The sequence below is a fragment of the Peromyscus maniculatus genome, chromosome 1 (assembly GCF_049852395.1).
Source record: "Peromyscus maniculatus bairdii isolate BWxNUB_F1_BW_parent chromosome 1, HU_Pman_BW_mat_3.1, whole genome shotgun sequence".
Classification (NCBI taxonomy): Eukaryota; Metazoa; Chordata; class Mammalia; order Rodentia; family Cricetidae; genus Peromyscus; species Peromyscus maniculatus.
The window spans coordinates 93,261,802-93,286,022 of record NC_134852.1 but is presented as its reverse complement, the minus strand read 5'-3'; the positions used below and the strand labels follow the sequence as shown (position 1 = coordinate 93,286,022).

Genomic DNA, 24,221 nt, shown 5'->3' with positions numbered 1-24,221 from the left:
GTAATTGATGTACTCATTTTCAGAATCTGGCCCTGTCTACTGAAATTGAACACAAACCTGCTTTGTGGCTAGCAGTCTATCGTCATAGAACCAAGAAAAAAATAAGTGTCCACCAAAAGATCTGAAGAAAAGTGTCCAGACAAAGCGATTTATTCATAATAGACTAATAGAAACAACCAAATGTCCCCTCACAGGAGAATAAGTAGACAACTCTGTCATGTGTTACTGATACCCACACAAAAAAGTAAAGTTAAGGGAAAGAAGCCAGACATGACAGTGTATGAGTGTACATCTGTTTCTACGGTGTCCAGGAACAAGCGGAGCTGAGCGTGGTGACCAGCATGCAGTGCGAAGAAGCGCTGCAGTTGTTCCCTGTCTTCATCTCTTGCTGTTGGATAAGCGCGTGCTCACGGAAAAGCTTGTCAAGTTGCACGCTTACGATTTGTGTGCTGTGATGGAGTCCTATCTTAGTTTTTAGAAACACATTTTGGAGCAGTATGTGGTAATGCACCCCCTCTCACACAACTGATCCTGTAGGCTACATGGATCAGATCTCCCCAGTTTTAGATTTCAGTGTTTTGCTTTCCTTTTGCTGCTAGAGATTTAGCTCAGGGATAGTGCTCACTTAGCAATGTGAATCCCTGGGTTGCATCTCTAGGCACTGAAGACAAAGAAGAAAACAGATTGCATTTGCTTCTCTAGAATTTCCTCTTAGGTCTCCTTTGAGTTCTGGTTTCAGTGTCATTTGTTTGCCTGCATTTGTCTTTCTGTTCCTTCCTTACTCAGTCGCTTTGGATCACGTTTTGGGTCTGTCTCGGCCTCTCTCACTTGAGAGAACTTTACAGTAAAGCATTTTACCTTACCCTCCTATATTGCTTGAAGTGCTGAACTCTTGCTGAGATTTTGTTTTGTGTGAGGCACAATGCTAGGTACAATTTAAAGTTTGGATTAAATCTGTGGCACATTAAAAGTATAAATATAAAGTATTTTTATAATCTTTATTAATGTAAACATTTTGGAACAATTGAGTTTCTTCACCATAGCACTGTCCAGGTGGTAGTGTTCATGTATTTGTTTGTTTGCCTTTGGCAATAAAATACTAGAATATAAGACTTTATTTCTGGAAAGCAGGGCACATATTTTCAAGAATTTAAGTTCTTTCCAGTCTCAACATAAAGTAAGATATCCATAATGTTCACTACTTTGGTGTGCGTCCAGAGAAGTTGTCTTCAGGTAGAAAATAACACAGGCTCTCTAAGCCTTTCCTCCGGGGCTGCATTGACCTTGCCAAGAAACAGGCAGACTGTCTCATTTCTTTTACATAAACTGAGAGCAGATAGGCAACTTAAATCCTTAATACCAATCTGTGCATTAATTCTGTCATGAAATCTCTACTATAAGATATTGTTTATGATTCTTTTGTAAGAAGATTGATAGTTTAGAATTATATACAACTTTATTGGAAATGTTCTCTAGTATTAAAACAATATAAGCTAGTAAACAAGAGAAAGTTTTCTATTATTAAGAGTATCCAAAGGTCAGATCAGAACCTGGTCTGTTTGATGTGGTTATTGGTATAGGCCATGGCAAAATGCCTTTCTGATCACTTCAAGCCCTGCAACTGAAAACGTGGTCTCCAGGTTGTCACCTGTCTCTAGTGAAATAAGTAAAGAAATTACGAATAAGAATGTGAAAATGAAACCTGGTGGGGGTGGCGCACGCCTTAATCCCAGCTCTCAGGAGACAGAGGCAGGCGGATCTCTGTAGGTTTGAAGCCAGGCTGGTCTACAGAGTGAGTTCCAGGACAGCGGGCTACACAGAGAAACCCTGTCTCAAAAAACAAAATAGACAAAAAAGAATGAAAATAATTTAGGCTAGTTTAGTTTGTGAATCTAATTAGACCAGGCTAGCTTCACATTCATAGAGATCTGCCTGCCTCTGCTTCCCAAATGCTGGGATTAAAGGTGTGTGCTACCACTGTGAGGCTTGTATTTTATAAACACCAAGAGGCTTTTATAAAATACCAATGGTCATCACAATAGGTAAAGTAGAAGTGCCACTTGTAAAGGACTCTTGCAAGTCACTAGTGGTCTTTTCTCTAATACAGTTGACAATACTATATATTATTTGAACTATTATCAACTTGTAAAAAATGGATTGAATTTCATGTTGTAGATACTAATTTCTCTTGAGTAGAAAGTTGTATTGTGTGAATAATATTCATTATAGAAAGATTAATATCACTGTACCTAGCTATAACCAATGTGAATATGCACTTACTATGGTTATAAATTATAATAGTTTCTGTTATACGACATAGTTTATTCAAGTTTATAACTATAGAACAAGGCTCAGAAACATTCTTTTTGCTAGATCATTAGTTATTTTCTTTTGATGATTCTCTAGAAATCATAAGTCATGGAGCATGTGTGCATTTTAGAACTTTGGATTTATATTACTAGAATTGCTTTAGCAGAGAAGTTTTGACTCCTACATGTTCACTGGCTAAGAAAAAGAATACCCGTTTTCTTCCTGGTCACTTAAAGTAAATGACTCGACTTTTAAAGATTGTGTAGCATGCATAAAGTTCTAGGTTCTATCTTCAGTACCAATAAATAAATAAATTTGTCAGCTTACATGTACACATTTATAATTAAGTTATTTAATTATGGTTAGATTGATTATCTCTGAGAGTGTATATATTACATATATATCTTGATAATATGGTAAGGTAAATATAATAATATTTTTTATTCCCAAAAATTTATTTTAAGAAATACATTAAAGATTAACAATTAATAAATATCGTATTTTTGTTCTTATTTTAAAACAGAGGCTCATATTTCCCAGGCTGACCTCAAATCCAGTTTGAAATAATAAATATCCTTAAACATCTGATCTTTCCGTGTATACCCTCTGAGTGTTAGGAATTACCATGCTCAGTTATAGAGTGCTGGGAATCAAACCCAGGGCCTCAGGATTCCTAAGCAAACACTACCATTTATCTTAATCCCTTACCACTAAGAATGGCTCAAGAATTTATAAAGTGTGACATTAGATTAGATGAAAGGACTAAAGAAACATTTGGCAATATGTAAGAAGGTTAGATAGATAGATAGATAGATAGATAGATAGATAGATAGATAGATAGATCCTGCATCTATAAAACTGGCAATCTTAAATCGGAGAATAATTACTATAGTGGTTTGTATTGTATTTCTCTAGTCTATCTCTTTAAAAGCCCTTTGATTCAAGAGAAGATAAAATAAGATAGTAGTTGTGCATTTAGAGAAATCAGAGAACTATTAAAATCAAATCTGAGTTAATTGCATAGTATTATTGACTTGTGTAAGGATTTAAAATCTGTATGTGTAAAAGAGAACAGGTACTCTCCAAACATCAGATGGGATAAAAGACAAGCCTCTTACTCTACTGCTGTTCAAGTCTGTCAGGTTGAGCATACCTTAGAGTAAGAAGGATAATAACTTCTCAGATCTCTTTCCTAGGGATTTCCTACTAAACTATGCATGAAAGAAATACTAAGTGGCTATTCAGGTACCTCCAGAAGCACCCAGCTCTATTTACATAATGCAAGAAACCTAGTAAAAACCTCAGTAAATGCTTATATGGCTTGGTGGGTGTATTTTCTCATCAATTTCCTTGTAATTTTATAATAATCATTTTGGCATTATCTTCTGGGAATTGTGGGGACTTTCCATTGTAAGATTCCCAAGTGTAATGAGCCATTTCTAGAGATTCCACGTGGCTTCAGAATTTGGGGGGCAGGATCTATGACTATGTTGATGTACAAATGGGTCAGTGAATAAATTAACCTTTCTGTTTGGTCACTGGGGCTCAAGCTTCAGGGAAATTCTGATAATAGTATAAGACTACCCAGAAGTGGAGCTGTCCAGTTTCCACAGGCTGGTACAGTCAGTGGTAGCAACAATGTTTCTTGTATGGGCAGTAGAAAATTCTTGATAACACAGTAATGAGTTTCTAATGGAAAATATGCCTAAGAGTAAAGCTGTTAAAAGATCCAGTAGTGGTTAACACATATAAAAATAAGTTTCACAGAAGATTGGAAAAATTATGTAGGCAGAAATGTCAGAAAATCACTCAGCTTTAGAACTCTCCTTTTTTTATTCTGAAGAACTAGAATCAAACTAATACAAACTAGAACTTTGTCCTAATGACATCTTTAATTTTAGGGGAATGCATGTCTAGAGGGAGCAGTATTATAAATTTTCAGTGAGTTTTTTGAATTAAATGGATTGTAAACGAATTTTGTCTCTACCTATCTTTGTTTGGTAGATTTTCAGTATGAGATCAGCTGTTTTCAAAGTAAAACTTTCTACTTCATTGGACTGCTATATGAAGATTAACTCACTAGTTTTGAAGATTTAGACTCTGAAAAATGAGTAATTGTTGATTTACATGGCAGTTTTTTATTTTGTTTGCTTTTGCTATATTCAACAGTAAAAAATAAATACTAATACACACACCAGGATTTTTTTAACCAAACCATAGTTCTTCTATATGTGATGCAGCCTGATAGTTTTATATTTAATTGGATGTAAAATTAGGTTGACATGGTTTTGGTCTGTTAGACCAAAGGAAGTTAATCTATTGTGTAATATATGTGTTTATATGGAATAATTGTTGGGTTTTAGAAATAATGATGGTTTACTCACATTTCTGAAGTTTGTATTTTGATAGAGCTACAGTCTTACATGAAAGTCATAGAATATAAGAAATGAAAGTGATATTCTGTTAAGAAATTTTAATCATCCAGACCTATATCTTCCTTGTTTTCAAAAAGCTTTAAAACAGGCTGAAACTTTTCTACATTCACCTTCCTTCTAACTTTTGAACTGTAATATATCTATAACTACCTTGAAGCTGTTATAGTTTCATGTATATGACTTGTTAAGGGTAATAAGTACCATGTATTTGCTAATTGTGTATTTATTTACAGTCTGACTACATAATGTTCCCTGACTGATATTGAGGCTCTAAAGTTTGCTTGGGTTTACAGTGCTAAACTGTTCAAGTGTCAGACCCTCTGTGACTAAGGACAAGGACTGTTATGTTCACAAAACTAACAGGTGTACAAGGCAAGTTTATGGAATACAGGCTATGGAAGAAGAGAACCCACATCCAAAAGTTACTGTCTTACCTCCATAAGCGCTAGAGCACTCACACACGACATAAATAAATGTGAGAGGGAAAAACATGTTTAAAGGAGGAATTTTGGAGCATTTCTATAGCATTTGTTTGTGTCCCATTAATCAGCACAGAAGCCCTATATAATAAACATTATTATCCCTCCTTTTACAGGTGGAAAAACCTAAAGTCTAGAGAGATTCTAAGTATCTCCTCCAAGTTGCCAAATTATAGTAATTGATATACTGAAATCCTATCTCCAGTTCTTAAACTATCCAGTAAATTGTGTGCTTTACCTCCTGCAATGCAAGTTTATTCATCTCTTCATTCAACTGCTATTTATTGAGTGCCTGTACTCCAGGCACTGGTCTAAAGGCAGGGTTTATACATTTGGAATCTGGCAAAGACTGTCTTCAGGCATTACTTAAATAGCTGAGGGGAGATGATGTGTGCTACCAGGTATGCAGAGTGCAGAGAAGATGTTTCTGTGTTACATAGAATATTCAGAAGAAACCCCTTCAATAAAATGGCATTTAAATAAAGGCCCTAGAGAGAGATCACTAAATCCTGAATGAGCCTGCTTTGACATTTTGTTCTCTTGCTTCCCTTCCTGCAGGCAGTACTCAAAAGAAAAATGGCTGAAATGTACGTTTAAGATAACTTCCAGTGTTGTTATTTTGAAGATGAGAAAATTTAAATGTATTAATCTAGGCAACCAACTAAGTTGCCTAGAATTCCAGTCAGTTAATAGAAAGTGCTTTGCTAAAATTGGTGCTCTTTATTCACTTGTATAACATAAAGGAAGAAGTGAAAGTAAATAAGGAAATCACTCTGGTTTTGACAATTAGACATCATGACTTGGCCTAGAGAGATGGTTAAGAATGCTTTGTCTTCTAGAGGATTCAAATTTGGTTCCCAGTACCCACATTGGGTGGGTCATAACTGCCTGTAACTCCAGTTACATCTGCTTTTGGCCTCCTTGGTAACACACACACCTAGCTGGCACACCACACGCACACTCGCACGCGCGCGCACACACACATGCACAATTATTTTAACACCTAGCTGGCACATAACACACATACATACACACATATAACTATTTTAAATAGAATTTTAAATATCATGAACCATTACTTAAGAAAATTAGAAGTTCATGGAAAAAAGATAACTCAGACTTGGAGTGAACTATTTATGTGCTTGTTATAATTGTGGTTTTTTTAAGTTATGGTATAATACGCATACCAGAAAACCATCTTAACTCTATCTTGTTTGTTTCGGGCAGGATTTTGCTATTATTAGAGCTATGTCCCAGGTTGCAAAGAAAAAGACCACCATTCCAGCTCAAGTGTCTCAACAGGGCAGAACTAGACTCGTAATCAAAAGGGTGTGCAGCTCACCAAAGCAGGGGAGCAAGGGGTAGCGGGAGTGCGCTTGGATTTGATTCTGCTGCAGGTGCTGACTGTGTCTTTCCCCCATTGGCTGGGGCCAGTCTCACAGTCTTGCATGGATTGGCTGGGTTTAAAAGAATCCACAGAAAGGAAATGAAGAAAAGCTGGCTGAGGTGTGCCACTTAATTCATTTAAGTTCAGAGAATGCAGCAGAGACTTTGTATAAACAAAGGTTTTACCTGGTGGGAGTGAATTTAAAATTTGCATTCCTTGTCCTAAATACAAGTTTTACAGTGTTTGATAGAAAATGTAATACTTAATGTTTCTTAAGTAGCTCAGGCTAGCCTAGAACTTTTAGTCTTCCTGTATCAGCTCCTTGTTAATAGAGCATATACCAGCTTAATAACTGTGCACAGTGTACATTAGTTAGTAATGTAATATCACCTCCATCTATCTCTAGAACTTATTTCCTCCTGTAAACTGAAACTCTATGTCCATTAAACAGTAGCTCTCCATTTCCTGCCTGCTAACCCTTGGCAAACACTATTCTACATTCTGTCTCTCTGTATGTTATTTGTCTAGGCATCTCATATAAGTAGAATTATACATTATATATATTTCCGTGACTGGTTTATTTTACTTAACATAATGTCCTCCAGATTCATCCATGTTGTGTCAGAATTTCCTTTACTTTCAAGAACCAAAGAATGTTCCTTTGTGTGAGTGAAGAACTAGTGAGGTAGGTCCAGGAGAATAGGTATGGCCACTTACTCTCTAAAAACCAGAGGGAAAAGGTTGTGATGAAGTATGTCTTAATCAGGGTTACCTTGCTGTGATGAAACACCCTGACCAAAAGCAAGTTGGAGAAGAAAGCTCATTGAACCTCACCCCTTATTTTATTAGCAATTATATTACTACATCAAAAATAACATTAGCTTCCTAATCAAAATACTTATAGTTGTGTGATTTTAAAACCATAGCATACACTGATAATTTCTTCCTTCTGCTTACTTTCCCTGGCAGGAGCACATGACCATCAAAATAGTTTCTGTTTTTGTTTTGATTTGTTTACTTTTGTGTTGCAACTTTTTGAAAGACAACAAAACTACTTTATATTTTGCCCTAAAAAAGAAATACTTTACAGAGGGATGCATTAAGTCCTTAGAGTGGTATTATTACTGCTGTAGGTTAAATTTTTGAGATATTTGATAGATTATGAAATGTGTGATGTTTGCCATTTGTCTAGTATCATCAGTGCATATGTCCCTGTTTTCAGAGGCATGTAAGATAATTGCTACAATTCTAAATTTGAAATGATACAGTGTCTCTCTCGTTGGACTCTGCATTATTTTTTCCTTGCCCAGGGGCTCTGTGTCCTTTGTGTTACGCTTTCTCTTCATCCCAGTCCATGCTCCTTCAAGTGGTTTTCTCAGTGAGGAAAACAGCATGTTAACAATGATGACACAAAATAAGAAGAGCCAGGGTGGAGTCTGTAAACACCCAGACAGCTTGTAGAATCAGTACTACAGAAAATAAACTAGCCAAACAGAAGCCAGACTTGGGGGGAAATAACCAGAACAAAAATAAATCATTAGAGAGAAAATAATAATTAATGAAGTGTACTGTGGGAAAGTCAACTTTCTGAAACATGAATTCCAAAAGACAGAGCAGATAATTCAAGATTATCAGGAAAAAGCTCTAGACTTACTTCAAAAGAAAGATGTGCGTTTAGAACTAGGTAACATTTTAACATGTTTTACAAAACATGTTGTTGTTAAAGACTTAGACTTACAGTTCTGAATATTTCCAATCAGTGAGCTGTGTTGGGATTTTGGATTTTAATTGGATTCAAGTTCCATCTATGGGTTAATATAGGAAGAACTGACATAATAGTGAGGTTTCTTATCCATGAATGTAGTTTGCTTCTCTATTTATTTAGACATTTAAATGTCTCTGTAATTTTCTGCACATTTATTTTAAATGCATTTTAGTCTAATTATAATTTTTGCTGATATTATGTGTGTTTCAATTATGTTTTATTTTTGTTTCTATTCTTTTAAATGTATGTAAAATAACAGCCAAGACAAAACATTTCTGAACAAGAATTAAGATGATGGAACTTTATAAAATAGCAGAACATAGAAGTGAGTGCAGAAACTGGTCCACAGATAATGACATCCACAGTAGGTGACAGGGTGAGATTACAGACAGGAGTGTTTTAAAGTAGTATGACATGCTTAGTTAGTCCTGTGCATTGTACTGGGCTTTTTGTTTTCCTTTTTGGCAAATAACTGAAATGGTTTAAAGAGCATTTGTTTTTGCTCATGGCTTTAGGGGTTTAAGTCCATGGTCATCTGCTTCCACTCCTCTATGCTGGAAGGAAGCAGAGCACCGTAGTAGAAAGGGCATGATAGAGCAGAACTTTACTTACTTCACTGTAGCCAGGAAGCAGGAGAGAGTAACAACATGGGCAGGGCCCAAGTTAGACCCTTCAAAGGCAAGCCTCCAGTTACCCACTTCCTCTCGTCCTCACCCTCCTCGATCCTGTTACCTCTGACTAGTCAAGTCATTGATGGGGTCAGAGCCTCCTAATCTAATCACCTCTGACAGTGCTCCCACAAGCACACCCAGAGAAGTGCTTTACTCACTGCCTGGGCATCTTTAATCCTAATCAAGTTGAGTCAAGATTAGTATCACATCAGATATCCAGATGAGTTAGCTGTCACAGCATCTACATCAAACCAAACATCTATTATTACACCATATACAAACGTCCAATGAAAGTGTGAAGAGATTTTTAGGATGTCTGAGAATGTCATTATGTCTCAAGAGCAGGGAAGAATTTTATGACAAGAACATAGAGGAGATGAACTGTAAAGGGGAAGATTGGTAAATTTGAGCTCATTAAAATCAACTTTAAAAATTCCCTAGTGAAGTTGCAAAGGTAAACCACATATCAGAAAGGATGCTCACAACACATGGAACCTATACAGCTCTAGTGTATATAATGAATCAAGTAGATAAAGACAGGCAGCTCAATAGAAAAATGAACAAAACTACACAAACAGCCATTTCATTGAAGAAATACATAATGCCTATAAGTATAATGCTATAAGAAAAGTGCTGACAGAATTACAGATTAATATCATTATGGGAATGCCAGAAATTAAGAAATTTGCAAGTATCATATATTGCTGATGATATGACTGATGGATTATATAATGGTCCAGCACTTTGGAATATAGTTTATATTGTGAAATTGAATGTTACATGCTTTCTGATTCAGCATCTATAATTTCCATAGCACATATATCCCCACCTCTAGAAGACTAGGAATATATATATATATATATATATATATATATATATATATATATATTAATTAGAGTGGCTTAAAGTCTGTGGTTCAAGTATTCAATAATGGGTATTCCCCAATAGGCCAAGGATCCAGAAGTTGTTCAGTCCATGAGACAGTATGTCTCAGCAGTCCCAATCTGGTGCTAGGGTCCCCAAAGAATCAGAGATAGCTGCTGTTCTGCAGTCTGTTTTGGAATCCCAAAGAAGTAGGTTCTAATACTTGTGAAGGAATGTCTCACCAGCATGGTAGATGAACTTGCCAGTGAGAGTGAAGATAACCAGGCAAAAAGCAAAGCCTCCTTCTTCCATGTCCTTTTATGTGGGTTGTTACCAAAAGATGCGGACCAGATTTAGGGTGGGCCTTCCCACCTCAAATAATCCAATCAAGAAAATCTACTGTTGTGCCCAACTGCTTGGTTGATACCAGATCAGATGTAGTCAGGTTGACAACCAAGAATAACCACCACACTAGACATTGTCCCAGGTGCTAGGATTTAATACTGAACAATATGAAAAATGTTTCTGTTCTTGTGACATGTTTAGTTTAGAAGGGATTTGTGGATAAGCCAACAAACAATATTATATGTAATGTAATTGAACCATGAGCCAACAGGAGATGAAGCAAGCTTAAGAGGGTGCTTATGATGTAATTCTGAGGAGATGAGGCTGTCGGAGAGGGTGTGTGTGTGTCTGCATGATCAAAGGAAGACCATTCTGAAAATGAAATGTCTGAGCAGATTTTATCATTCTGTGGGAGAAATCCATACAACTCCTGAAGGAAAAGCAGCAGTGAGGTTGGAATAGTCAAGAAAGAGCAAGTAGATGAGTAAGGCTTGTGCAGATTCCCATTTAGGTGATGAGACACAGGAGATGAGTTTTGCAAGGTAAACACAAGCCTTGTTATGTAGGATCTTGGGTTCTATAACCTAGTTAGAATATTTACAGTGGTGAAAAGTCATTAGGGGTCTTGAGCAGGTAAACAACAATCTGATTTATATTTAGGAACTGAAGAATTGAAGCTAGGTGCACAGTTGGGGAGGGTAAGGATTAGGGATGTTGAATGAAAGGGCCTTTTTAGGAGACCTGTAAAAGTTTGGGTCATAGATGATTAACAAGGACTAGAGAGAACAGTGGACTTGGAAAGAAGTAGCTAGTTTGGCGATGTTTCTTAGCAATATAATTAGAAGAAGTTGTCTATGACCAAGGTGTATTGCCTTTGAAGAAAATTAAATCAACAGTGTATTCCCAGTGTCTGGTAGGAAACAGCTGTGTAGATGGTGATGATTACTTAGGCAATAATCAGCAGGTTAAACCATAAGATTTTTTAGGACAACCTCTCTATGTGATCTTAGGCTCAGAAAGCTCTGGCATTTGGGTATTTACAAAATGAAACTCATCAATTTATAGATGACATTTAAAGCCATGAAGATCACCAATAGCTATAAGTGAAAATACAGGCGACTCATGAGATGAGGTAGTTGGTGAGATAGATGTGTGTGTGTGTGTGTGTGTGTGTGTGTGTGTGTGAGAGAGAGAGAGAGAGAGAGAGAGAGAGAGAGAGAGAGAGAGAGAGAGAGAGAGAGAGAGAGAGAGAGAGAGGTGTCTTGGAAGTCAAAAGAATAAAATGTCTACAAAGACATAACAAATATGGGGGTAAGAGAGGGCAGAGAATAATACAAAAAAATTCTGTAGAGAAATGAAATATAAATAGGCAGTTTGCCAGAGGGCAAATTATAATGGCCAATAAAGCTATGAAAAGATGTTTAACCTTATCCATCAATCAGAAAATGCAAATTTAAAAGAAAAGTAACACCCAAATGCTATCAAAGATGGGGAAAGAGCTCCTTTTTATACCTTGGTGGAAATGAGTTACTGCAGCTCTTTTGGAAAGTCTGCTAATGGCTATTAAAATGAAAATATATAGATAAGCTATGACCCAACAAATCCTAGCAATCTATTTCATTGAGATTGAGCACTGGTATATAAATAAAGGTAGTGCAAAAAGTACAGAAAAGCAAGGCACAATTCTATCTCTAAGGGAAAGGTGAATGTATAGGTTTTTTTTTTTTTTTTTTTTTGGTTTTTTCGAGACAGGGTTTCTCTGCGTAGCTTTGCGCCTTTCCTGGAGCTCACTTGATAGCCCAGGCTGGCCTCGAACTCACGGAGATCCGCCTGGCTCTGCCTCCCGAGTGCTGGGATTAAAGGCGTGCGCCACCACCGCCCGGCAAATGTATAGGTTTTATAATCATTGGATTGTTAGTCATTAAGTTAATTGGATCTGTGCCACTTAGTCTATGCCAATTTCAGGAATTTTCATAATGAAGAGAAAAATAAAGTTCCTTCTGTCTCTACATGTGAGAAGTGGGACACAGGAATACATTCAGCTACAGGCATGTCACAGAAGCTGTTTGATCATGGAGATCCTTTTTCTTTTTAGAGACAGACTTACCTTTCCATCTTCTCCTAGACTTGTGAACTCTCAGGTAAATCTGTTAGACAGTGGTGGCTGTTTTCTGAGGGGAAAGAGTGGTTTTCTGTGGCTTTACCTGTGTGTCACAGAATACGTGGCAACATTTAGATTAACAGAAATGGGCTGAGTTTAGGTGTAAGAGCTAGTCAGTAGTAAGCCTGAGCTAATGGCCAAGCTGTTTTAATTAATTAAATTAGTTAAATTTGTGTTTACTTGGGTCTGAGCAGCTACAGACTGGGCAGGACACAGGAAAACTTTCAGCTACATATATCTTTTTATGTAATATGGACGCACACATGTAGAAGAAACCAACAGATAGTCAAAACAATAACACTCTTAAGGGGCAATTAATTTTAAAAATAAAGTGCTAGTTGGTAAATACTCCCTTTTTATTAACCTTTCAATGTTGGTTCAGATGGAAAAATCTTTACACTGCTCAAGGTTCAATTTGTAATATTTTACTTTTACTTGTAACAAATATACAGAACTGTTATTATTTTATGCTTTTCACTAATGTTCTTTCCATGTTCACTTTGCTACTTTTGCTTTCCATTTTTAACCACCTTTATTTTGGATATAAACTAAATAATATGAGACTAAAAATGAACATTGGGACAATTTAATAGTTAAATCTACAAACAGCTAGCAGTGCTCAATTGAGTGTAAATTGTGAACACAATTATCTGATATCCTCTATTGTTAAACATGTTTGCTCAGTAGACAAAGAGGTTTTTACACACTTAGGTTTTAGAGAAGAAATATTTAAATTATTATTGATTTTTAATTTTAAAAGGAAATAACGTAATACCTGTCAGCTTGTTGGATATCTGTGTTTTTGCTAACTACTGTTCATAAAATGCTTTATGTACCCTAGTTAGTTTTCTCTTGTGTCTTTTGGTGTTAAGTATAATTTAACTGATAGGACTTATTTGTTTTCTCATCTTTCTCTGTGAAGCTATGTTTTATCTCTACTTACATGATATTGGCCTTTCTCCTGCCTCCTTGGGTGAGGTCTGCTACTGAAAAGTCCTGAAGTCAGATCTGGTTAAACACACACAAATCAATAGTAAATATAGAGAATTCTGTGTAGTGATTAAAAACTTTGCATTTTACTTTCAACCGTTTTTTTCCTATCTAAAGTAATTTCTACACGCCTCCTGAATGCTGGCCTATTACAGTAGCAAAGGGTTCAAGTAATATTTCTGACCATGCCTATCTTGTGGACCCGTTTCCCCCACATTCTTACTAGCCATATTCTTCAGCTTTTGGTCACCTCAGAGTGCAAGTGAGGTAGAAATGGCATTTAAGTTTTTTTGTTTTATTTGGGTACAGAATGTTGAACTCTGGCTTTCCACATGCCAGTCTTCTGTTGAAAGTTCTTACTCATACTTGATAAACAACTGGGAACCTGGTGTTTCTGCTGCCTGGACAAGGCAATTGTTTAAAGCTGGTTCGTGCTTGTGAATTCTTTGCAGTTTCTTCTTAATGACTCCCTAATTGTCTTTATGATATTACTTACTAATCTCTGTTATAATATGTTACCACTCCAAACTAAATATTTTCATGATAGCAGATTACTCTAAAATTTAGTGGCTTAAAACAGCACACATTTATTATTTCATAGTTTCTGTAGGTGTGGATCCTTTGGCTCTGATCCATTTTCAAGATGCATGAGTAGTTGGAAGGATTCAGATCCTCATGGTTTGTTGACCTAAGGAATTCATTTCTTCACAGCTGTCAGTCAGAGGATGTCCTGTACCCCATGCCTTGCGGGCTGAATAGAGCAGGTTACAGCACAACAGAAGTCCTTGTCCTGATTCACCTAGAAGTGCTATCTAATCACGTTTGCCATGTTCCATTCATTACTAGTGTATAGCTAGATCTAGCCTGCACTCTAGAAGGGAGATTTCACACACAATGACTCAGGAATGGAGTCATTAGGAGCCATTTTCAAAGCAGCCTGCAACTCTCCAACCAGCAGCATTCCTGGGATTACCTCATCTACACCCCCTTGAGACAAGTAAACGTACATCCTCCTAGTGCTCTTTTCCCTAATCATCTTTTCATGTTTTCAGCTTGGTTTCCCCCTGAAGTCACCACCTGGCCTTCTTGGACAGGATTTAATTGAATCCCATACTAAGTCTTGTGGGTGATCCATAGAGTTTGGCATTCTTTACAGGAACCCCTGACAGTCACCCTTGATTTCATGCTGCCATCAGAGTACCTAACGGAATGATTCTGTCTGCAGCCTCTCTCAAGGATTTCACAGATTTGAGTCATCTAAAGATCTAGAAGACATACCTCAGCTCTCAAGGGATCTTCTTTTTGTAGGTTGAAGTCATGGAGAAAGGGCAAAGGAGAGCCACACCATACCATTCTCCATCTCTTGCCATCTCCACCCTGTTTGTTATGCTAGAACAAATTTTCATGGATTTTGACTGCATTCTTCCCAAATTATCCCAAATAGATGTGTAGTTTGAAAATATATATATTTTCCCCATTCTGTAGGCTGCCACTTTGTCCAAATGATGGTGTCTTTTGCCATGCGGAAACTTTTGTTTTATGAAGTCCCATTTATTTATAAATTATTGATCTTAGTGTCTGTGCTAATGGTGGTCTGCTCAGAAAGTCTTTCCTCTTGCTGATGAGTTCAAGGCTATTCCCTCCTTTCTCTTCTATCAGGTTCAGTGTATCTGATTTTATGTTGAGTTCTTTGATCCACTTGGAGTTAGTTTTGTACAGGGTGATAAGTATGGATCTACTTGGATTCTTCTACATGCAGCTGTCCAGTTTGATCAGCACCATTTGTTGAAGATGCTTTCTTTTGTTCAGAGTGTATTTCTGGCTGCTCTATCAAAAATCGGATGTCCATAAGTGTGTGGATTTATGTGTGGTTCTTCAGTTCGGTTCCACTGATCAATGTGTCTGTTTTTATGCCAGTACCATGCTGTTTTTATTACTATCGCTCTGTAGTAGATCTTGAAATTGGAGATTGTGAAACCTCCAGCATTATTATTCAGGATTGTTTTAGCTATCTTGGGTTTTTTGTGTTCCCATATGAAGCAGAAAATTGTCCTTGCAATCTGTGAAGAATTGTGTTGGGGTTTTAATGGTGATGGCACTGAATCTGTACATTGCTTTCAGTAGGATAGCCATTTCTACTATGTTAATCCTACCAGTCCATGAGAACAGGAGATCTTTCCATCTTGTGCTATCTTCTTTAGTTTCTTTCTTCAATGTTTTAAAGTTTTTATCATACAAGTCTTTCACTTGCTTGGTTAGAATTAACCCAAGATACTTTATATTCTTTGAGGCTATTGTGAAAGATGTTTCCCTGATTTCTTTCTCAGTCCATTTGTCATTTGAATATAGAGCTACTGATTCTTTTCAGTTAATCTTGTATCCAGTCACTTTGCTGAAAGGTGTTTATCATCTGTGGGAGTTCTCTGATAGAATTTTAAGGGTCATTCATGTATACTATCATATCACTTACAAATAAAGATACTTTGATTTCTTCCTTTCCAATTTGTATCCCCTTGATCTCCTTCAATTGTCTTATTACTCTAGCTAAGTAAATATCAAGTACCATATTGAGTAAGTATGAAGAGAGTGGACAACCTTGTGTTGTTCCTGATTTTAGTGGAATTGCTTTGAGTCTTATCCCTAGCTCTCTAGCAGACCACCTGCTGAGTCTGCCCTTTCCTCCTGCCCCCCATCTCCAGTGGGTCACACAGATCTTCCCCTCCTAAACTACCCCTATTGCTTTATTCCAGCCCCCAACTCCAGCAGGAGCCCACAGGAAGCAAGTATGCTAACTGCAGATTTTCACCTCTCCAGAGCTCAGCTCCTCCAAAACCAATACCCCAGTCTTATCCCCAGCTCTGCAGCAGGCTACTTGCTGTGCCCTGCCCACACACACCCCATATATAGTGGAATTAAGATTCTTTAAAATTCCAACCTTGTGTAGAATTGGAGGCTCTAAAAGCTGTCTTCAGTGGGAAAAGGTGTTCTATCCAGTCAGACGGGTTTCATGGGCTCTGTCCTTAGAAAGCTTGGCTAAAGGAATAGTCCTTGGCACATGTAGACCAAGAATAATCCTTGGCACATGATAGGTTCTCTAGCCATTCTTTAGTGAGAAATCCATGCCCTGTGCATTTCTTTTTTTAGACAGGTTTTGTAGAGCTGGTACAAAATATGAAATGCATCACCATTTTGTGTACCTGTGTTTGTGTTTTCATTTCAAAAGAAAATGTAAATTTGTAGCACTACTTACTCTACCTTACAGAGGTAACTGGTAGACACAGTTCAGAATATACCCTTCTGATGTTTTGTGTTTAAACGAACACACTCACAGTTTTATGAGATTACCTTTTTTTCCAGTGTGTATCCACTTGATCTTGATAAATTACCAGCTTTTCAAGTACATAATAGATCATGACGCTATGGTCTATGAGGACTTAGGTAGTATATACTATTGAACATTTATTGACCATTTCTACCTATATTAATGGCCTTACGTTTCTTTGGGTCGGAGAGCTCAAGTGAACATTGGTTTCTTTGTGGTTTCAGGCTCTTCCACAGGATGGACTGTTTGCTAGCAGTAGAATTGTTAGACTATGGTATATTTCTTAGATTTTACAGTAAAAGCAATGCTACACATTTCTTAAGTATGTGTAGTAAGTTGCATTACTAGCATTTATCTATGGTTTGTCCATTTTCCTGTACCCAGTTTCAGGCACATTTCTAGGTTAAGAAAATAATTCATTAAAACCATGAAAGTACCTAGCATTGTAGTTCATACCTATAATCCAAGCACTTGGGATGCGGAGGCAAGACGATTGTTAAATTTAAGGCCAGAGTGAGACCCTGTCTCTAAATAAATAAGGGAAGCCGTGGAAGAGAAAACATAAGAAATGTTCTTTGTAATCTGGGACTTTTTTCAAAAGCCCTTAAGCAAGATCCAAACTCATAAGCCACAAAGGAAAATGATTAATAGTTTTAATAAACAAGTAATGATGTCTGCTGTCTACAGCGACAGGTCATGCAGTCCTAACTCATCAGGAGGCTGACATAGGAGAACTGCAGGTTTGAGGCCCCCTGTGAAACATAGGAACAACCTGTATCAAACAAGATACTCTGCGTCTGTGAGTAGGGGCGTGCATGTGCCACAGCATGCACAGAGATCAGAGAACAAATTTCTGGAGTCGGCTCCCTCCTTCTATTATGTGTTCCTGGAATGGAACTCAAATTCATGTTGCCAGGCTTGGGCAGCAAACAGTTTTACCCTCTAAGCTATCTCCCAACCTTTATTCAGTACTTTGATTCTATTGCTACCCCCCTTTTCAGACACCCGGCACATAGAGTTAGGATTCAATTTCAAACTTCTTCCATTCAGGCATTGCTGTTTGCAGTGGGATTACAGTAGTGAGTAAGACAAAACGTTAACAGATTATTTCAATGTCAAGAGACAGATACGTACAGACATACATTCCTGTGTCAGAAAAGGGTTAAAAATATTAAAACAGAAAGGGGAGGAATGATAGGGAAGGAAGTGGTTTGAAGTAGGTTGTAAAGAAATCTTTCTGATGAAGCCGAACAGAAATTTGAATGAAGCAAAAGAACTGAGCATGATCACTTCTAATAGAAGACATCTTGCCCAGGGAGAAACCTTAGTGTCTTTCCCTAGGCCCTGCTCCTTAGGACTTCTGACCCTTCACCACTTAGCAACCTCAGCCACCAACTAGACTCTCAGAATGAATAAGCACACAAATTATTCAAATTATTCACCACCATGTGGAATCCCTTGGTCTCCATGTCATGATTACATTACCTTCATGTTGGTGTGTTTTAATCACTAATTCATTCCCTACTGTATAGTTGTGGGGATGGCTAAAGACCCAATACTAGGCAGATATGACAGGCAACAGATTATTAATTACTCAAAGCCTGGAGTGAAAAAAAGACACCATACACTACACAGGGTCAATGGTAGTTCTACTCAGAAACAGTGGACCATGTAAATGTTCATAGTTTCAGTAGGATCAGGTACCATGTGGTTACCACAGGAGGATATGTTTGGTTGCTAGAATAATTTCAGGGGTTGACAGGGAACTGAATGCTGCTACTTGGGCATAGTAGGAGCTCTGCCTGATGTCTTTGATTGGAAAAGATTATTTGTATGAGGGCCGTATCCATAGGTACAAGTTGGGAGAGCTGTCAGTAGAGGCCCTCCCAATTATATCAAGTGATGTTGAACTTTCAGATCTTGTCATTTAAGCCAGTTGTTTTTAACCTGTGGGTCACAACCCTCTTTAACAGGGGTCACATATCAGATATATTTACATTACAACTAATAAAAGTAGCAAAGTTACAGTTATGAAGTAGCAATAAAAATAATTTATGGTTGGGGGTCACAACAAATGAGGAACTATATTAAAAGGTCTCAGCAATAGGAAGGTTGAGAACCACTGCTATAAGCCTAGTTATCATGTTAAACTCTACCAGCAACATCAGAGAAGATAGGAGCTTTTAGACATCTAAAATAGTGAGATATTCAGAACACCACAATAGTGTTTCACATAAAGAGTGATAACTTCAAAAGTGAGGATTTGGGGCTTTGTTTTTAAAAACAAATCCAAGGTTGACCAGTGAGCTCCATGTTCAGTGTAAGACCCTATCTCGAAGGAGTAAAATAGAGCACTAGAGGAAGACACCCCATGGCCTCTTGGCCTCTACACAGATATGCAGTTACACACAAAGAAAAATAGTTGTGAGGAGCTAAGTGTGTAGAGCATACCTATAATCTCAGCACTCAGAAAGCCTAGTGAAATGGATATTGAGTTTGAAGCCAGTGTGGGCTACCTAGTGAGACAAAAAAAAAAAAAAAGTAAAAAAAATCTCAGAATTGTAATTTGTTTACATTTTTCTTAATTTTTAACATGTAGAAGTAATATTAGCTTTTAAAAATACACAAGAAAACAAGCCCATCTTATTTTAAATAACAAAACATCTGCTTATATCACACAATGGTGATTCTATTCATCAGACGAATGCCTGTTTTATATCAAACCAGTCTGATCTGTTCCGTAATTCATTTTGACTCCTGGGATTTGATTCCTATTTTTTAACTGCTTGTGAATTTCCAATTTCTATAAGATTTTTTTTCTAAAAGGTTACATATTTAATAGTACTTCCTTAAAGAATTAGGAAAACAAGCTTGCATTGATATATTTTTTTCAGTCCAAATACAAAAGGCCTAAAGATTTAGAGGACTTTCATGTTAATACAAACAGTACAGCTCATCTACAAGAACCGGAAGAGGCTGACAAGTCTTACAGCGTGGGTCAAAATCACTTGAGGCTTCTTTAAACACTGATTCCTGGGGGCTCTAGTCCTGTGCTTCCCGTTGTCCAGTAACTAAAAACATCGCCCATGCATGTGTTGACTAGCTCCAAGAATGTTTACAGTCAGCAGACTAATTTTGGAACATGTTATAATTAGAAAATCTGGTCATGTATTTTTTTAATTTTCAGGAATAAACGAGGCAAAATTCTTCACACTGAAATGACTTGTTTTGATCTTTTTGTTTGTTTGCTTTTGTTTTTGTTTTTGTTTTTGTTTTTGAAGATAGGGTTTCTTTCTGTAGCATTGGCTGTCCTGGAACCAGCCCTGTAAACCAGGCTGGCCTCAAACTCACAGAGATCCACCAGCCTCTGCCTCCAGAGTGCTGAGATTAAAGACGTGTGCGACCACCACCCAATCTCTATCATTAGGGGGTTCAATTAAAACAGCAGCAATATAGAAATATAATAAATTTTCTATTTATATAATGGTAATTATAGTCTTCTGATATAAAGATTTTCTTTTGTAAATTATGACAACAAAAAGGAAGTTGAAAAGGGAAAATTTTTCTCCTTTAATACCACTGACCTCACACTTAGATGTTTACAATTTCCTATTCCTTCCTAGTCTCTATGAAAATACATACATATAATTGTAATCAATGATGAACATAAAGTTTTTGTTTTTTCTTAATGAGTCATGAGGTTTTTTTTTCCATTATGATATGTTAGATATTTTACCATACAACAACAAAGATTGATAACCACTATCTGTCATACCTACATAAGTGAATTAGTCAGTTTGTGGGTGAGTGCTGAAAGTCCAAACAGCATGTCAGCAGTTCTGGTGAAGGTCCCTTCCCTTCATTACCTCATGGTGAATGGTAGCATAATGGTAGAAATGTGTCAAGAGGGAACTACTTCATAGAAAGATAGGAAATGGTGAGTAATTTAGGAAGCGGGCTCTGGCTTTTATAAGAATGAACACGGGGATCCTATGAGAACTACCTTATGTAATCTCTTCCCAGGACAACCTCCCAGTAGCTTCCAGTAGAGGTATTACTGCTTTTTCTCATCCCTACATTGGAGAGCCAAGCTTCCAACATTTGAACTATTGAGGGATACTCTCAGACCATATTTAAGCAATAGTGTTAGGGATAAAATTTTAAACATGATATAGCTCCTACAGGGGCTAAGGAATGACTATTGGTAGGGAAACATGAGAGCCTGAGTTCAGATCCTAGTGGAGTAGAAACAGGCAGATCCCTGAAGCTCACTGGCTGTCCAGCTAGTGGAATCAATAAGCTTCAGGTTCAGGGAGAGACCATGTTTCAAAAATGAAAGGTGAAAAGCAATTGAAGAAAGGTACCTGATGTCTGCCTCAGCCCTCCACATGCAGGCACACATACAAACAAGATACGGCCCCTAGAAAGTTTCATAGGCTTATGGTAATAATAACTGTCTTATCATTTATTTATTGAACACCTGGTGTTAGGGATTCTAAACTGCCTTTCATTTGATAGTCACAGTAACAATGTGTGTGTCATGTGAAGAGATGAAGAAACTACAGTTGAGTAATTGCCCAAGATCACATAGCCAGTAGTAACAGAATCATGACTTGTAGCCATATCTAGCTTCCAGAGAAAAGCATGGCCAGCAGGTAGATTTACCATGTTAATCTTCAATTTCCGAGTCCCTCATTTGTGAATGCAGGAGTTGAAATGTTCAGGGTAAAATTAGAAAGCTGTATTGTAACTAGAAACCATTTCTAGATAAGCATTTTGGGAAATTGCTGATGACTTCTTGTAGCTTATTTTGTTAACAAAATATTGTAAACAAATATTCATTGTTGTAATTGAACAATATATGTATGTCTCTGAAAAACTGGGAAGTTCAGCCATCAGAGAAGACTGAAAGAAAAGAGCATGCTGGTGCTTGTCTGTAATTCCAGTGCTCAGGAGGCAAAGGCTAGAGGACTACAAGTTGCCAGACAGCCTGGGCTACAGTGGGTTTCAAGCCAGCCTGAGTTACAGTGTGAAACCCTGTCTCAACAACAGAATTAAAAATAGTGTGCTTAAAAATAAGTCCATCTAGTTTCATGTTGTTGAGTCATGATATGAGGAGAAGAGTGACCATTTCTTGGAATATTCTAAGGAATTTTGACCTTATCCTCTCTGAAGTTTTCAACCTCAGCAGTACATAAGAACTGGTAGATCTTGGGAAGACATGACTTCTCTTTATTTTTAAAAATGCCAGAAATGGTTCAGATGCATACATAGGAGTGATATATGCAACAAAAAGCTATAGAATGTGGAACATGGAAGTGAAATAATAAATGTGTATCTTTAAGGCTTACGTGGCTGAAGCTACAAACTCAGCATGGTCCAGAACGATGATTACATAGTAATGCATTATTAGTTCTCATAACTCCTATGTTGAAATGTATGCTAGGGATATGTGTTTATCATTGCTTTTAAAAGTACAGCTTTTGTTTCTCTGTTGTTTATTTCACTAGAACAGATTTCCAGGAGTTGAATCAAAAGAAATTAATAGTTTGGCCTTAATAAATTATTGTAATGGATAACAATTTACAGTTTTAAGTAGGACCAAATAGGATGTTTAGAATAATTTTGCTAGGTTTAAGAAAAAAACTATTAGAATTTTCATTACACTAATATTATTTTATAATAGGCAATACATTATCAAAACAATGTTTATATTGTGTTTACAGCATTATTTCATAACTGAATTTATCTTTAATAGATTGACGAACTCCCAGAGGGAGCTGTGAAGCCTCCAGCCAACAAGTATCCTATCTTCTTTTTTGGTACCCATGAAACGTAAGTTAACAAAATAGCTTTAAGTTTCAGCCTCTCTAATTTGACTAGATTACATACTTATCTATGATCTATGCTACTCCACTAGATTACATACTTATCTATGATCTGTACTACCCAACTAGATTACATACTTATCCATAATCTATACTACTCCACTAGATTACATACTTATCCATGATCTGTACTCCACTAGATTACATACTTATCCATGATCTATACTACTCCACTAGATTACATTCTTATCCATGATCTGTACTACTCCACTAGATTCCATTCTTATCATGATCTGTACTACACTAGATTACATTCTTATCCATGATCTGTACTATTTTATCTGTTGTTAGTCATTATATCCACTTCTAAAGTAACCAAACTTAACACATTTTTATTATTGTAAGGTATATTAGTTATTTTTGCATGTTGTAACAAAGTAAAGCACAACAGAAGCAACTTTAGGAAGATATGTTCATTTTGCTTCATGGCTTCAGTTCATCACAGCAGGGGAAGCATGGTAGAGTCTGTGTCAGCAAGAATATTTGGTTATAGGGATTTTTTTGCTTGTTTGTTATTGTTGTTTGTTTTTGTTTTTCGAGACAGAGTTTCTCCATGTAGTTTTGGTATCTGTCCTGGATCTTGCTCTGTAGCCCAGGCTGGCCTTGAACTCACAGAGATCCACCTGGCTCTGCCTCCCAGTGCTGGGATTAAAGGCGTGCGCCACTGCCACCCATCTGGTTATAGGTTTTTACAGGATGGACTAGGACATGTAGACATGGCAAGCCAGGGCCAGAGATGGGTATAGCTTAAAAGGTATGTTTCTAACGACCTCTCTTTTCAGGCCTCACCTCATAAGACTCCACAACTTCCCAAATTAGCATCACCATCTGGGAACTAAATGTTCGAACATATGAGCAGAGGAGAGGGGGCATTTCAAATTCAAACCATAAAATAAGTTGTTATTCATAGAAATCTTGATTACTGAAAACACATCTTTGCTTTGAATGCCGTTTCTGTTTCTATTTTAAATATTGGTTATCAACCCAAGGTCTCCTTTCAGGACACTTGTAAAGACCTAGAGTGGTTGACTTAGCACTCCCAGTAACCCCTTTTGGAACTCTATAGATGTCCCCTTTAGAGAAGCTTCTTCCACTCATTTTTTATAGGACAAAGTTATGTTCTCTCAAGCTCTTTCACCTTTAGACCTAAAACAAATATACTGCCTTTTTAAGGTTTCCTAATTACGTTTGTTAATATATAGATTCAAGTAATATAGACATTTATTTTCTTCTTTTACAATAATACAGAAGTGGGCACAGGTCCAGTGGAGAGACAGATTGCTCTAAGAACTCAGCACCCTCTCTCAGACCCTACCATTTCTTGATGTATTACTCTTGTATGCTTTTGTTTGTGAGAACCTCACTCTATAGACCAGGCTGACCTTGAACTCACAGAGATCCCCCTGCTTCTGCCTCCTGAGTACTGGGGGTAAAGTCATTTGCCTTCACGAAGACCCAGCTTGTTTGCGTATTTTTAAATATTAACATGCTTCAGTTGTATATGTGCATCTTCTAGGGAGAGGGGAGGAGAGAAGAAGAGTGAAAAACAAGGATGCCTTGGAAGGAAATGGCAAGAAAGGCCCCTAGATGACTTCTGCTTGCTT

At 37.1% G+C, this 24,221-nt stretch overlaps 1 protein-coding gene and 1 long non-coding RNA gene across 2 annotated transcripts in view; both read left to right on the top strand.

The window, feature by feature from the left end:
- The window catches only part of Hdgfl3 (HDGF like 3), a 51,987-nt gene that overhangs the window by 4,774 nt on the left and 22,992 nt on the right, over positions 1-24,221 (top strand). Inside the window, exon 2 of the mRNA XM_076546235.1 lies at positions 22,488-22,564. Within this exon, the coding sequence (XP_076402350.1) occupies positions 22,488-22,564 (77 nt within the window). The remainder of the gene's footprint in view (positions 1-22,487; positions 22,565-24,221) is intronic.
- Positions 9,933-17,810, top strand: LOC143267597 (uncharacterized). The gene is made up of 2 exons (XR_013042879.1): positions 9,933-11,970; positions 12,151-17,810. It is a non-coding gene; the product is annotated as an uncharacterized LOC143267597 (long non-coding RNA).